The sequence below is a fragment of the Podarcis muralis genome, chromosome 2, assembly GCF_964188315.1.
Source record: "Podarcis muralis chromosome 2, rPodMur119.hap1.1, whole genome shotgun sequence".
Classification (NCBI taxonomy): Eukaryota; Metazoa; Chordata; class Lepidosauria; order Squamata; family Lacertidae; genus Podarcis; species Podarcis muralis.
In genome coordinates this window covers 84,163,359-84,179,768 of record NC_135656.1, presented here as the reverse complement: position 1 = coordinate 84,179,768, position 16,410 = coordinate 84,163,359, and the positions used below count along the sequence as shown (strand labels likewise).

The window sequence follows — 16,410 nt, the reverse complement described above, 5'->3', positions numbered from 1 at the left end:
TTAGCCAAACTTAGGAATGGGCATGGGAAACCATTTAGTCCCTTACAGACAAAAACGAAGATGCTGACATAGTCCCATTATCATAAAATGAGCCTCCACAAAATGAGCACAGATAGTAAAAGCCAATACCACACAGAGTGTATATCAGAAGTTAACCTTTAAAATGACAAAGGCATAAATAGTGGTCACCAGAGTTGTATCTGACCAAAGGGATCCAAAGCCACACAAAATACTTATAACCAGTTTTGATGATCACATAATAAAAAGTTAAGTTGAAAATCCACTGGATTCCTTTATGGGTGTCAAAACCATACACAACAATTTCTAATTCTTTTGTTTTTAAATGTAAACTTGCTGTTTGAGAGAGACTTCTTTACCCACTCTTGAAACAAACAGCCCCAAGGCACTTAGAACTAGGCATGACTGCCTCAGATATTGGCACCAGATCTTAAAAGGTTGGTGACTACATACACCTTCAATAAAACAATGTCACAGGTGCACGTTTTGTTTATACCAGATCTCTCAAGGTACACTGCTTGCACATTCCAAAGGAGATCCCTTGCATACTGTGGACCGTATCGTACTTGATTTGGTGTGGAACTGTGGATGATTGAATGACACCTTGCAATTTCAGGGATCACTTATTCTAGAAGTGAACTTAGGTGGCTTGAATGCCACTGAGAGAAGAACCAAAATGGGGTCACCGGGAAGCAAGTGAGACATCCATATGCTCAAATTCAAAGATTTTCAGGGGGGCAAATATTTTATCAAGGGACCCAGGGGATGGGCAACAGGTCCACACCACACGCCTCCTTCAAAGAATCCAGGGAACTGTAGTTTGTTAAGGGTGCTCTTTGAGGGGAAACCACAGTGCCCAGGGTTCTTTGTATACCTGGCGTAGCTCTGCCCTCCGTTGAAAAACCAGAACGGAGCAGAATGGCCAGTTGGGAGGACAAGCAAGGCTGATGAAATGAATTCTCCCTAGCAAGCGAGAATATACATTGCAACGCTTTTGTGGAAGGTCTCACTTGCTTCCGCTATTTACAAACTTCTCGCAGCTTTTCAGTGTCCCCTTTTTTTGGATAGCACGACTTGCAACTACCACTGAGTATTACTTTGGCTGCAATCCTTAAAGGAAAAGCGCGTGCGTCACCCGACCACCCCCGGCCTCTCTTCCCTGGAAGCCGACCCTCGCCTGGGAAATTGCCCTTGACTCGCTTCTCTTTGATTTGTTTTCATGGCGGCAACGGCAGAACCACAATTCCCAGCATGCCAAGGGCTGCCGCTGACGCTTTGGGACGCGACGTTTCCCAGCCCCGTTAGGCCGCCTCCAACTACCACACCCGCAGTGAGAACCAGAAAGGAAACGATTTTCTTCCCTCCCTCCCAACGATACCGCGCTAGGCTCGGTTACAGAGGACTCGCTCAGTGACGTGCCCCCGTGACGTAAACCGCGTACATTAAGGCAAGGCCTCGGAGGACGCTGGGAACTGTAGTCCTATGAGTGGGGAAGGTCACTAGAGCCGTTGGAGGATGGAGAAAGAGGAGGAAGTCTCTACTGCGCCTGCGTGGATATGCCTGCCTGTTAGCGCGCGGGCGAGGTGCGGGAGGAGGGGGCGGTGCGTGGCAGGAAGCGGAAGGAGGCCGGGAAGGCTCAAGTAACTGACGTGTCTCTCCGAGAAAGGAGCCTGGAGTCTGCGCTCCTGCTTGGTCCTTCCCTTTTCCGCGTCGAGAGCGCCCAAGATGGGGAGTGAGTATCGGCGTCGCTGCTTGAGGGAGGGAAGGCGGAGAGCCGGTCCTGCCGCAGACGCCGCCGCCGTGGCGGGCGAGAAGCGGAGGGCGCCCGCGTAGAGCGGAGGGGCCAGGGGCGAGGCGGCTGCAGGGAGGTCGAAGCGCTTCCGTCAGGGGCAGGGAGACGAAATGGCGGCTGGGGAGGGAGGCTGGTGGTGGAGGAGGTGGACGACTCCCCTCGAAACGGGGAGGATTCATCGGCAGGTGCGGGAACTGTCAGCTTCGTTACGGGGGATCAGTTGCCCGTTACGTACCTCTGCCCTGCCAGGACTGCGCGGGGGGGCGGCGGCCTTCACCCGGCACTGTTGAGACGCGGAGGCTTACGTGGCCGCCCCTTAAAACGATCCACGTTCGCTCTCTTCGTGATCGTTGCAGCGCCGGCCTGGAATGGCAAATTCGGCGTTGCCCCCCACCCCGATGAGGGATCCTCACCCCCCGCCCCACCCTCCAGATGAGGAAAGCGCCAGCCAGCCCTAAGGTCGCAGAGTGCGCCGGAGGTGCGGCTTAAATGGGTGGCTGTTTGTTTGACACCCAGGGGGACCCTTCTATACATATATAGATAAATATGAGAAGCTAGTAAGTATTTTATATGGGAAGCTAGAATCAGCTAATAAATGGACACAATGCAGTCTGGATTATGGAAGCATTTTGTCCTTTTCATTGCAGTGCCACCCTGTAAACACAAATTTTCTGAGTGGCTTAGAATAATAATGTTGCGTTAAAATGAAAAAGCTCAGGGGTTACATAACCATAACGTTTCAAGTACAATATAATGCTCTTTATTGGGAGGGAAACTCTTTCAGATATTGTTTACAATATGCAGAAATCATTCTTCTTTTTCACACGTATCTAATTGTGACCCTTGTGTGAAGATAACTCCTCTTTTTGCCTCATGCTTCCCAGTGCAAACATGTTTTTCATGCTGTGTGCCATTTAAGTGTAAAGAGGGCACAATGACCTACAGTGGAAGCCACAGTGGGCTGCTCCTGCTATCTGTTTGCATTCCTTCAAAATAACTGTGGCTGTAATGTGATGATGGCCAATTTCTTGCCACATCACTGCTATGGGAAATGTGTTTTCCATTGTACTGTGCTTTCCACTTGATAGTGTGATGAGGGTGGCCACTAAGGTGGGTTGTGTATTGGGGTGGGCATTCCTTTTATTTTAACTTTAAATTTGGTTTTACACTGATGGCATTAACACCTTTCATTCTCTTAGCACATATGTGCACATATGAAATATGTGAGTTTGGGCAGTCTTTTCATGGAAGTACAAGGCAATTTAAATTTATTAGATTTTCATCTGTGCTACTATTGAATAGCCTTTCCTTATTATCTGGCAGCTTCATTTATACTTCTCTTCTTAGTTCTGCTTCTAAGAAAAGACAAAACCAAAATTTGATAACATGACTAGTAAAAATGCATTTTTAAAAATGGCATTGTTGGGTTGCTTGCATGATAAGCACTAGTTTTAATACATGTGAAGTTTCAAGGTAATGCTAACACCAGCAGTGATTCTAGTGAAAGTAGCCTTTCAGTTTGGAAATAAGATTCTGAAAGTACAGCCATCTCAATGCATAGGATCTCCATTGGAGTGTGAGTGGGAAATAGGCTTGTTCCAGTCCTGAGCCTTTGCTCAGACAGGGAATGAAGGTTCACTGTGATAAACTCAGGGTTATCATATAGGTTAGTGGATGGGCAAGGTTTAAATTTGGGACTTCTAGATTCAAGCCTAACACCCTGGCTCTTAAATTGACTGATAAGGACCTTGTGAAATCCATATATCTGTTCTCTTTTCATACCTTTTTTCACAGTTAAATTTCTAGAAGTAATCAAGCCCTTCTGTGTTATCTTACCTGAGATCCAAAAGCCAGAAAGAAAGGTAAGTATCCTTAAATCAATATTTGCAGGAGTTACTGCTAAGAGGAGAGTTTGCTTATATTATACTATATTTTATTCTACTTTTCAGACAAATATTGTCTCTGAAAACAGCTTGCATAGTTAAAATGACAGAAAGATACTGCTTTCAGGCTTTAGAACAGAAAATGCACTTGAATGAAGGAGAAAGGTACGGAAAGGAGATCAGTTTGACAGTGTAAAAACAAGTTAGTGAGTTGTAAGCTGGCATTTATAGCCAGTCTGATCTCCCCTTACTGTTGGTCTTGCTTGGGTTGAGGTGCTGCAGCTAACTCACCGGCCCTTGTTCCACTGACCAATGACAGAGGCTCTCCGATTCCAAGGCATCTGGAGCTGAGCTCTTAGGGAAGAGGGGGGTGGGCAACCTCTGCTGCTGCTCTTCCCCTGACTGATGGATGGGGCCAAGCTGATCTTCCTCCTTGCTGTGATGCTATTTATGGAAAGCAGGGGATTGAACCTTCAGTTGGCCCCTTGGTCTGCTGTCCAGTGTTAAGAAAGCTGTATATGTTGAATACAGTTAGATTGCTAAATGTTGCCATATGTTACCTTGTACATTTATGCAGGCATGTCTGTAACTTAAGCACATGTGTTGGATTCCCAGCTAAGGGACTGTACAACATATGTACAAGAGCAATTCTATACTGAAATGTTACCAAGCAACTGGAAAATAAATTTATATTCATCTGAGGTCCTGGTTGTTTTCTTTTGCCATGGTACCATCTCTCCACCTTGTTTTCAGTGAACCTAAGGCTTGTATTTTAACAAATTCTTCTAGCCCCAAACACATGGTGGTAGTAATTTCTTTTATAATTACATTTCCTTCTGTAGATCCAGTTTAAAGAAAAAGTACTATGGACAGCTATCACCCTCTTCATATTTTTGGTTTGTTGCCAGGTATGCATATTACATTATTTCAAACTTTCCTTTAAATTTAAAGTTTAAACCAAATCCAGGGAGCTAAGCCTGTGTTAATGCAATTGTCTTCTCTTGGAAATTCAGATTCCCCTGTTTGGTATTATGTCATCAGACTCGGCAGATCCATTCTATTGGATGAGAGTAATTTTGGCTTCAAACAGAGGTAAGAATGTCTCACTTAGCAAATGACACTCCTATCTGCTGTGAAATTTTATACTTAAATAGTGAGTAGCAAAACCGAGTAGATCCTGCCACTGACTTCATTGTTAGAGAACCGAGCAACTACCTAACTTGCCCATTGAAAACTGTGAAACATCAATGTGCGTAACTGACTGAACCATGGCCTGGATATTGAAATTGGAAAATGGAATTTTGGCTCATCTCCATGACCATGATGATGCTATAATATAAAAATGGGAATATGTAAATATGATAGTGCTCAGAACATTTCAAGTGGCTTTGACATAATTCATACATGTTTTTCAGTAGTCCTTCCTCACCTATGTTCCAGAATTATTGTATTGTCATTGTGTTGCTGATTGGGGTCTGGGTTGCTGACCGTTGCTGACCGTGATACAAAGATGCAGAAGAATGATGAATCATTTGGAAAGGAGTGGAGCTTCAGTTATGATCCAAATGCTTTCTCCTCCACAGTGCACATCTTTGGCCCTCTACATGTGCAGTGACTAGCTGGGAGGGTTGGCAGGAAAACTATGTTTTTTTCCTTACCGTTTATCTGTCATTCTGATTTCCACATCCAACAGGCACACTGATGGAGCTGGGCATTTCTCCCATTGTCACCTCTGGTCTCATCATGCAGTTGCTGGCTGGTGCCAAAATAATTGAAGTTGGGGATACGCCAAAAGACAGAGCTCTGTTCAATGGGGCACAGAAATGTAAGTATCAGGAGACATTACAGAGCTTGCCATCTGGATTGGCATAATGCCTTATGCAGATACTGATGAATTGTATCCTCTCGGGTAATTGGAGACTAGGTTAATTCAGTCTTTTCTTGTGGATTCATTCCTCAGTGTTCGGCATGATTATCACCATTGGCCAATCTATCGTTTATGTAATGACGGGGATGTATGGAGACCCATCAGAGATGGGAGCTGGAATCTGTCTGCTGATTACCATTCAGGTAATTTATTTATTTTTTGTATTGGACTACTCATTGAGTGGATCTAGGAGATCTGTGGTTCAGTTGAGCTTCTACAGACACCATCATTTTAAAGTTAAGCACACTGCTTTATCTCTTACTTGTCCTTGCAGTATATTAATTGAATCTAGAATGCATTTGCCAATCATCCTGACGCTTCATTATTAGGCATGGCTAAAATAAATAAACGTAAAGGACCCCTGAACGGTTAAATTCAGTCAAAGGCGACTATGGGGTGCAGCGCTCATCTCGCTTCAGGATGAGGGAGCAGGCCTTTGTTCACAGACAGCTTTCCGGGTCATGTGGCCAGCATGACTAAACCGCTTCTGGCACAACAAAACATTGTGACAGAAGTCACAGCACACAGAAACACCGTTTATCTTCCTGCCACAGTGGTACCTATTTATCTACTTACACTGGTGTGCTTTCTAACTGCTAGGTTGGTAGAAACAGGGACAGAGCAACGGGAGCTCACCCCATTGTGCGGATTTGAACCACCGACCTTTCCATCAGCAAGCCCAAGAGGCTCAGTGGTTTAGACCACAGTGCCATCTACGTCCCTTTTATTAGGCATGGTATTCTTTATAGAAGCCTTGCATCTCTAGATATATTGAGTGCGTAGTTAGCTTCTAGGTTCCTCGTAAATCTTATGGATAAATTTATAGGGAAGTTTTTAATGTTTGATGTTTTTTTATTATTAATATTCTGTTGGTAGCCACCCAGCGTGGCTGGGGAAACCTAGCCAGATGGGCGGGGTATAAATAATAAATTATTATTACTATTATAGAAGACCAGCTGTTAGCCATGACGTCTAGGAATGGAAATCTCCCAGAGCTGGTTGCTAGAATCTAGGAACAAATGGAGGATGACTTAACGGCATCCTACTTCAGAGTGATTCCTTGCTACGTATGTTGACCAGTCTTGCCAAAATAGGATATCTGAACTGTACTAATATTTGGCTTGACACAATGTAAGAATTTACATGCCATATTGATCTTCAGAGTAACAGTTCAATTCACCTTCTGTGTGTTGTTTTGTAGACTATGGGTTGTTACAGTATTTACTTTGGAACATTAGTACATCTCTTCTGTTTATGGCCAAAGGGCTTTTAAGCATTGGGTTCACTATAAATCATTTAGACCTGTGTTGCTGCTTTTATGCACCTGGGCCATCAAAGTCATATTGTGTGAGCTGAGCCAGTGTAGCTCAAGTGATGGTGGTGTATGTGGTCTAGGAATAATAATAGGAAAACAGGGGTTCAGTATCTGCACAGCTGTTGCTTTATTGCGGGGAAGGGAAACCCCTTGAGATGCTGTTGAACTATCTACCCTAGCCAGCCAGTCCAATATAGTGGAAGTTGTAGTCCCAAAAACATTGACGACCACAGCTTCCCTGCCCTTGACTTATTGGTTAGTGTTTGGAGCTGCACTCTGACTTTTTCCCCTTCTATAAGGGGGATTGACCATCATTTCATATACATGATAAACATAGATGCTGTGGGAGAGCTAACAAACAATACATGCAGCGCAATTGATCAACAGCTGCGCATGAAACCTAACGACCAATCCAAGAGCTAAAATCTTACTTATAAGGTATAAAAGTTGTATTGTACAATCAACTTTCCCTGCCCCCCCCCGAAAATCCTTAGCTGCAGCTAAGTTAGGAACAGCTTAGAAAGTTGGGTTTACATGATGCTCTTTATTTACCTCACGTACAAAGGAACTTCAGTTCATGTATCTCTGACTTGTGTACTTATGCTTTCAGTAATAACTATGTCAAAAAGTATAAATCAAAGATTAAAACAGGTAATTGTCATGTGTGCTGCATAAGCAGACATTTACAGAAAGCACTGACACTTTTTATTTCACAGCCCTCTATTAAAGTGATCGGGTATGGTTGTGGGGACTCTGGAAAATAATTCATGTTTGTTTTGCAGCTTTTTGTGGCTGGATTGATCGTTCTTCTCTTGGATGAACTTCTGCAAAAGGGGTATGGTCTTGGTTCTGGCATTTCCCTCTTCATTGCCACTAACATCTGTGAGACTATTGTCTGGAAGGCATTCAGCCCAACCACAGTAAACACTGGCCGAGGTAACCTCATACTTGCGTGTTCTTTGTTTCACTGGAAGCATATCAGTTCCTCAGTTAAGTGCCCCTGTGGATTGGATCAAAAGTTGGGTATTCTTTGGGAAAATGTTAAAAACCTAAGCACATACAAATGCACACCAGTACAATAAGGGCGTCAGTATTCCTCCGAAGCCACAAAATGTTGAGTGTCAATTGGAAAAGAGATGGAAGACTTGAGAGTGGGGAGTGAACTGGTTTGCCTGAACCATTAACAATTAACAGTATCTTGACTGGCTGGCTGGAACCCTGAGCAGGATTGCTTCTTTTTGGAGGTGAGGATGTTCATTTTATTGGAGGTCTCACTTCTCTGAAGAATTGACTGACTGGGGAAGCTACTTTACTATTTCTCACTTGCATTTTTTTTGTACCCTTTCTGCATTAAACCCAGGGACCTTTACTTAGGTTTTTTCTTTTTTTCTTTTTTGCTATGCAATAAATTGAATATAAAGAAGAGTTAATTCTTTCCTTTGTAAACTCAAGTTTTAAGATGACTGCTTCAGTGAGTTTCATGTGATGTTAATGCATGGTTGGAGGGGGTAATGTAGCTCTGTAAGCAATGATTGTTAGTAGCTGCAAGTAAGAATGTTTAGTCCCTCCTATGTTATCACTGCCTGGGCTGTTAGATCAGTTTGGAGGGGGCTTTCTCAGTGATTGTGCCCAGTCTCTGGCATTCTCCCCATTATATCGTTGATGCAACTTGACTAGGCTATGGAAGACCGTCTTTTTCCCCTCAGACCTTTCAATGATCTGCTAACCTGCTCTGGAGGTTATCATTGCTTTACTGTGGTATATTCTGGTTTTTAACTGCATTTTGTGTGTTTGTTGGCTTAATTGCATTGTAAACTACTCTGGGACCACACTGGTGAAAAGCAGTTTATAACCTTTTAAAATAAATTATTACAAATTTTATACAATTGGTTCAAAAGTCAAACTAATAAATGTCAAATTATCTGCAACTAAGCATCTCTCCATCACTCTCTCACTTTTTAAGGCATGGAATTTGAAGGAGCCATCATTGCCCTGTTCCATCTGCTGGCTACTCGCACAGATAAAGTCAGAGCTCTCAGGGAAGCCTTTTACCGTCAGAACCTCCCCAACCTCATGAACCTGATTGCCACCATATTCGTCTTTGCTGTTGTCATCTACTTCCAGGCAAGTAGAATTATGGAATGTTACTTAAATCTAAGCAAGATGACAACAATAGCTAACAGAATGCTTGTTACAACATTTGTGACTGGATCTTAAGTATTGTTCAAAATGTCCCTGAGTTTAAACTCTGTTTCTACCAGTTTCCATGGCCTATTTTTTTTTAAGCCATCAGTGGCTTTCATCCACGTTATCTTTTGGCCCTTGTTTCCCATAAGTTCATCCAAACTAATCCTCAGAAGACCCTTTCTTCATGGCCTTTGACATCCTCTTAATCATTTCCAACTTTATCCAAGCTATAAATATTGTAATGGGATTTACCCATTCTCTCTCTTTTTTCTGTACTGTTTTAGATTGCTCGTTCCTTAGGGGAGCAGCCTGTTGTGTACCTAAATTTGGAAAGCCCTACTTACTTAGGCTAATAGCACTCTATAAATAACACCAAAGCATGCTATGGCCGCAGCAAGTGTATTCATATTGGCCTTAATGCCTTAATAGACCCTCCTACGCAAAGTGTTTCTCTTTGCTGCCAAAAAGCATTCTGCTCCCAAGTTATCTCCCCACACCAGTTATAAATCAATCATATACTGGGGGGAAGGGAAAGGGTTGCACTATTAATGGAGATTTGATGCTCCAGCATAACATTCTCTTTTAAAAACAACCCTAATGCACTGGGAAGTGTGAATGATGCTGGATGGTATCACATAACTTCCATGCAAACAAATCAAAACGATTGCTCAGTAAGCAGCAATCTTTAACCACTGTGTAAATTTTCTGCAAGCAAGTCAGGGTGGAATATTGAAACCGGTAATCCGGAAGAGCTCCGAGATTACTGAAGGTTTTTAGGTTCTCTTCAAGTGCACTGTGACTAAGAAGTGTTTGTTTTTGTATTTAACACTCACTTTTGCAACCTGCAGGGTTTCAGAGTGGATCTCCCTATAAAATCTGCCCGCTACCGTGGCCAGTATAACACTTACCCAATCAAACTCTTCTACACCTCCAATATTCCCATCATCCTTCAATCTGCACTGGTGTCCAATTTATATGTGATCTCCCAGATGCTCTCCGCTCGTTTCAGTGGCAACTTACTGGTCAGCCTGCTGGGCACTTGGTCTGTAAGTATCCGCTTGATAAGATCTGTCCTGGATCTTGCAGCTTTAAAAATAAAACCTGCTTTTTATTCGGGCTTGTACACTGACTCCGTACAAAGTATAAATCATGAGCTGAATTGGGGTGATTCAGGGGTTTTTGCAGTGACTATGGGGCAGGTTGGGCTAGTCCTGGAGCAATTTCCCCTTTCCCAAGATGACCCATTAAAAAAAGGGGCAACCCAGAAGAAGAAACTACTCTCAAAAGCCAAACTCAGTGTCACCATGTTTCCAAAATTAAAACAGAATTCACTAAAACACCATATAAAAAAGATGCTGAGATAGGCTCAGGGGACAGGTGTAGGAACAGAACTGAGCTTTATTATATTCACACCTAATGCTCCCAGTCAAGGGCTAACAGCAGGGAGGTCATGCTAGGAAATACCTGTTCGGCAGGATAAATCACCTTTGTAGAGGCTAACTTGTTGCCAACTTTCATGCTGCAATGTGAAAGCACAATCAAATTTTGTCTGGCTTGATTTCCTAATGCAAGTCAATGGGATTTCCATGGATGAGTATTTTCTAGAGCTGGGGTGGGCTAGATTGGGCTGGGTCAAATCAGGTTAACACATTGACCCCACAAATCAGATTGGGGGTCCATGCACAGCCCTAGGTTTTTTTTAGCACGAAGGTGCTTGCAGGAAGACTCAGACTGCAATTTTATACACATCTGAAAGTAAATTATTATTCTTTATGTATATCTCTTTTTATACCCCCACCTCAAGGCAGCTCAAGGTAAAACAAGAATCACTAAAAACATAGGGGGGAAAGCATCATTAAAAACAATTAAACCTGTATAGAATTAAAACTATAAATGACTATAAAACTATAAATCACACTGAACCCCATGGAACAATAGGCAAGCATAGGATTGTGTTGTGAGTAATGAATGTGTAAGGTTTGTTTTAGGAGCCAAGTGGCTTTCATACCATACCATGCCTTGCTGGCTTTTTGTGTCCTTGCCAGCTCCTATATTTAGCACTTGTCTTGCAGTAGCTATAATAGAGTTTCTCAACACACACATGAAGAAACCTATGCAGGTTTATGGTTGCTACATTTGAATTCTGTGGGCATAAAAGTGACCTTTGGTAGCTGCATAATACCTGTCCACTTAAGGCACAATCCAAACTGTCCACTTTCATTGCAGGATACTTCGTCTGGTGGTCCCGCCCGTTCATACCCCGTCGGTGGTCTCTGTTATTACCTGTCACCTCCGGAGTCATTTACTTCCGTTCTGGAAGATCCTGTCCATGCAGTTGTTTACATTGTGTTCATGTTGGGTTCCTGTGCTTTCTTTTCTAAAACTTGGATTGAAGTGTCTGGCTCTTCTGCCAAAGATGTAAGTAAATAACATTGACCCCACAGCTCTGGATGCTTCTCTCATCCCTGTTGAAAAACCATAATGCTTCCCTTGCTTTGTCATTTAGCAGTAGGTTCAGTTATGTGTCTAGCATTCTATTGTCACTAAATATATTTTTGGAAGGATCAGATTTGACTAAGGAGAATAGCAAGCATTTTTAGTTTTAAAACATGACTCCATGATACCTCCCTCTTGCTCAAAATGTCACTCCCTGCCTAAGCTGTTCATCTTCCTAAGCTAAGTCTGGTATCATCCAAGGTTGTCCGTTTAACAAAAGAGGGGACAGCCATGAGCTTGCCTTGAAAAAATGGGTTTAGACCCACAAAAGCTCATGCTGCAATTATTAAGTCCTTAACATGGAGATGATTCTTTCATGTTGCAGCTTGTGAACGTTCATAGTTCATTTCTTATTGCAAACCATTCTCTTGAGGTTTCCTGAAAAGATTGTCTGCTTTCCATGGGCAGATATTGAGACATGCCTCTCATCAACTTGTATATATTTTTTAGTTTGGTTTCCAGAAATATTTATAATATTGCTACATCAGAAGTCCGGCCTTGCCATTTTTAATGGTCCTTAAATGAGGAGCATTGAAATCTCTTGTTTCTCATTTATAGGCAGTTCATCTTACTAACTGACTGTAAAAAGATCTAAGCTTCTTTTCTCTGTTTGGCCAATGCAGGTTGCTAAACAACTGAAAGAGCAGCAGATGGTTATGAGGGGTCATAGAGAAACCTCTATGGTTCATGAACTCAACAGGTGAGTTACAAACATGCAGAGATTCATTATGATTATAATGCTATATTCAGTCAATAATAATAATTTATTTATACCCCGCCTATCTGGCTGGGTTTCCTCAGCCACTCTGGGTGGCTCCCAGCAGAATTAATGATAATAATAAAAAAGTGATAAAACATCAGACATTAAAAACTTCCCTGAATAGGGCTGCCTTCAGATGTCTTCTAAAAGTCGGATAGTTGTTTATTTCCTTGACATCTGATGGGAGGGCATTTCACAGGGCAGGTGCCACTACAGAGAAGGCCGTCTGCCTTGTTCCCTGTAACCTTACTTCTTACTATGAGGGAACCACCAGAAGGCCCTCGGTGCTGGACCTCAGTGTCTGGGTTGAATTATGGGGGTGGAGACGCTCCTTCAGGTTTACTGGACTGAGGCCATTATGCTTCTAATGCTCTTGCAGTGTTGTAGTTGTTTTTTTTAAAGTTTTTCCCCCCATTCCGTCAAGATCCTAGCTACATAAGAGCCTCTGTTAATTCCTAAGAATACCCAATTTCATTTTGTTTCTAGCCTCATTGTTTGCTGACTTTAATGAGCACTATCCTTTTGTAGTGATCCTGAGGCTACAGAAAGTCAGGGTTTACCTTCATAGTTTTCTTACTGCTTCAGACAGCATTACTGTGACACACAAGTGCAAAATATAAGCAGTGGGTCATATTTGAAGTGCCTCCTTAAGTCACATACCTAAAAGATGTATGGGGGGTTGACCCAAGCAGTCTTAATATTTGTTGCAGTTTGATGCATAGTTATTTTTCTCTGGATTCCTCCCCTGTGTCTTAACTATCTAGACCTACAAAACATTTTTTCCCACTGACTTGGTGTGAGCTGTGCCTGAAGATGCTAGTAATGTCTCTTAATATCTAATTTATTTCCTTCCCATTGTGTCTCTTGTCAGATACATTCCTACAGCAGCTGCATTTGGTGGCCTCTGCATTGGTGCTCTCTCTGTGCTGGCAGACTTCCTTGGGGCAATTGGATCAGGCACAGGAATCTTGTTGGCTGTTACTATCATTTACCAGTACTTTGAAATCTTTGTAAAGGAGCAAAGCGAAGTTGGCAGCATGGGAGCGCTTCTCTTCTAAATGCATTGTCCCATGGACCCTAGGGGAGTATGAAGAGTGTTCTAGGATTTTTAAAAAATCAGGTGAAAAAGATTAACAGCGGCATAGTAACATGGGCACACTGCATTAATAGGAACACTTATTTTAATGTTTTCCAAAGCACATTCCTTTGGTTCAGACTTTGTTAATATTCAGTTAATGTTTTATAAATCGCTGGAAAATGTGCAAAAAAAAAAAAACTTTTTAGAAAAGAAGGGTTTTTTTGTTAATTATTGCTGGAAGCAACTTCTAAAATCTGGTTTAGTTTTGGTTATTTACTCTTCTTCCTCTCCCTCTCCCCTGGTCCTATCCCAGGATTTCTCGAGCTTTTCCAACTGCAGTTTAAAGTGGCACAATTGAGTGACATCCAGTGGTGTTGGCTCACTTGTGCAGTGGACTTCATCCTTTCCATGTGGAACATCCCTTTCCCTACTCCCCATGCACTCCCAAAATTGGGTCCAGGAGGACTGGTGGGAGAAGGGGAAGTCATGTCTGCCTGTCTGGTGTTGGATTTCTCCCTATCTCTTTGGTAGCGAGAGAGATCTTTCCCACCCATCATCCCAGTACCTATCTGTTACTTGTCATGAGTACATTTCTTCACTCTTCCTCCAGGGTACTACAAATTTTGGGACTGCCAGATATCTCGTCAGGTACTCTGGGTCTTGTGCTTCAGTACAGACTGTTGGCTTCTGACTGTTGCCTCACTTTTGCAGGTGATATGTTCTTTCTGCCAGTAGAAAGCTCACATCAGGCCTGCTTCATGGGAAGAAATAATCAAGCCTCAGAATTGTACATTGAACAAACACAGACCTTTTACAAGTAATTCGACACAGAAAGCCTGACATTTCCAAGATGGATGTTGTCTGTATTCTTATATCCTGAGAAGAACAGTGTGCTACAGTATTCTTCCTGGAGCTTACCAAACTCTTAAAAGTTCTTATCTGCCATCACGTTAAATAAGTTCTGTCCTAGCAGCTATGAGTGCTACAGTCATCCTGCTTGCTGAAGAATACACAAAAGCTGCTGCTTATAAAACTTGCATATCGCTCCAGAACATTTTTTTTACCAACTTTTTTTCTGGAACACTGACTACAAATCATGCACGTTGATGCCAGCCTTAGAAATACCTTCCCTGTCTCTCACGAACCTAGCTGGAGAGCAGTGATGGCATTTCTCTGGAGGCCTAATGGCTTTTGCTTATTTCCAGGACAACTCCTACAAAATAGGAGAAGTAGCCATAAAGTCTTTAAGGAGTTTTGCCCCATCTTTAAAATTCCTTAAAAACTCAACTTCTGTTAGGATATATTGGTGGTTGTAAGGTGTTTTGTGTGTATTGTATAGGACCAAATAAAAACACTTGGTATAAAAGGAAGCCTGCAAATAAATTTTCCCTTTGTCAAGGTGATACTTGCCTTGTTCCCACTTGAAAAGGGATAGGGCTGAAAGATTCTCTTCTACTGCCGGTCCGTATCTGTCTGCCTAGATTTCTTAACTGGCATTTAAAATATGACTGTTTCTACCTTGACAAAGGCCAGCTTCCCCAGACAAAAAGAAGCAGGCGCCAGAGTTCTTGGCCTCTGAGCCATACCATTCAACCAGTGTTCATTTGACAGAACAGCCTTGCTAACAGTGTGGAGGAGAGTACTCACATGTACTGTAAATATGCTGCGGGCAGTTCAAAGCAGCTGGTGGCCATTGCAAGGGCAAGTGTGGGTTCAGATTTGTAGGTGCCGAAGCAGAGTTTTTCAATGACTGCAATTGAACTGGAATCCTATTTCAGCCTGGATATACTTTGGACAATTGATCCTTAAAAAATAAGTTAATAACACACTTCTGTGCATCTTGCTTTCTGTGACCGGAGTCGTCATGGTTGTTTTGATAGGTACAGTCTGAATGAGGGACTTGAATTAGAGTTTGAGAGGAAGTGCTTGCTCAAGGTGCTCTTGAAAATGAGGTGATGTTTGGGTTTCTCAGGAGCTCAGTAGGTCTTGCTTCCAAATACAGTCGTACCTTGGATCTCGGAACGCCTTGGCTCATGAACAAATCTGCTCCCGAACGATCAAAACCTGGAAGTGAGTGTTCCGGTTTTTGAACGAATTTCGGAAGCCAAACATCTGGCGCAGCTTCTGTGGCTTCTGATTGGCTGCAGGAGCTTCCTGCAGCCAATCAGAAGCCGCGCTTTGGTTTCCAAACGTTTTGGAAGTTGAATGGACTTTCAGAACGGATCAACTTCCAAGGTACGACTGTAATTGGGCATAGGGTTGCCATCAAGGCCTATACCTGTTCTGCCTTCCATCACTTCCCAAATGGGTCAAGGGGTCAAGCTGGGCTTTATCCTTAAAACACAAAATATCCAATGCATTCATTAATTTTTCATTCTAAAATTGCTCCAAGGCTTCAGATAAGGATCTTTCCCTAGGGCTACCTGCATGCAATCATTGATTGCTTATTTAATTTCTATACCACTTAATATATTAAATCATATTTTTTAAGTGGTGTGAAAAAAACTGAAGCAACAACAGAACTTAAACACACTACTGTATTACAAAAACGTTACATATAGAAATGTTACATTAGCACAAAGTTACTGATACATATAAATATCAGTTCATTTCCTTCTGACACACCCTCTCTGCTTTTGGGTTCTCACTCAGGGTTTAACAAATTTTCACAATGGGAAGAGATCTTTGAAACAGCAGACATCACCTAGTCTGACTTGACTTGCAGGCCCAAGGTGGATGCTGCTTTCTCAGCTGCCCACAACTATGTCCCTTTCAGCTACACCCAGTTCCAGGTGCAGCAGGTTTGTTGAGTTTTCCAGCAGGTCCGGAGGATGGGGAAAGAGCCCTCCTCCACTCTCAGTTCTTTCTTCACCCTTTGTCCTGTCTGCCACCAGCTGTTTTACTCTCCAATGCCAGGGTTTGCTTTACTTGTGCTCTACCGCTGAGCTCCAGGC

General features: G+C 42.6%; 1 protein-coding gene across 1 annotated transcript; it reads left to right on the top strand.

The window, feature by feature from the left end:
* Nucleotides 1–1,596: 1,596 nt before the first annotated feature.
* On the top strand, nucleotides 1,597–14,826 carry SEC61A1 (SEC61 translocon subunit alpha 1). Its single transcript, XM_028719181.2, has 12 exons — nucleotides 1,597–1,750; nucleotides 3,605–3,672; nucleotides 4,536–4,601; nucleotides 4,707–4,785; nucleotides 5,387–5,518; nucleotides 5,654–5,763; nucleotides 7,718–7,871; nucleotides 8,899–9,059; nucleotides 9,971–10,168; nucleotides 11,349–11,540; nucleotides 12,242–12,318; nucleotides 13,250–14,826. The coding sequence occupies exons 1-12, from the start codon at nucleotides 1,744–1,746 to the stop codon at nucleotides 13,434–13,436; spliced, it is 1,431 nt and encodes a 476-aa protein (XP_028575014.1). The 5' UTR covers nucleotides 1,597–1,743; the 3' UTR covers nucleotides 13,437–14,826.
* The last annotated feature ends 1,584 nt before the right edge of the window (nucleotides 14,827–16,410 follow it).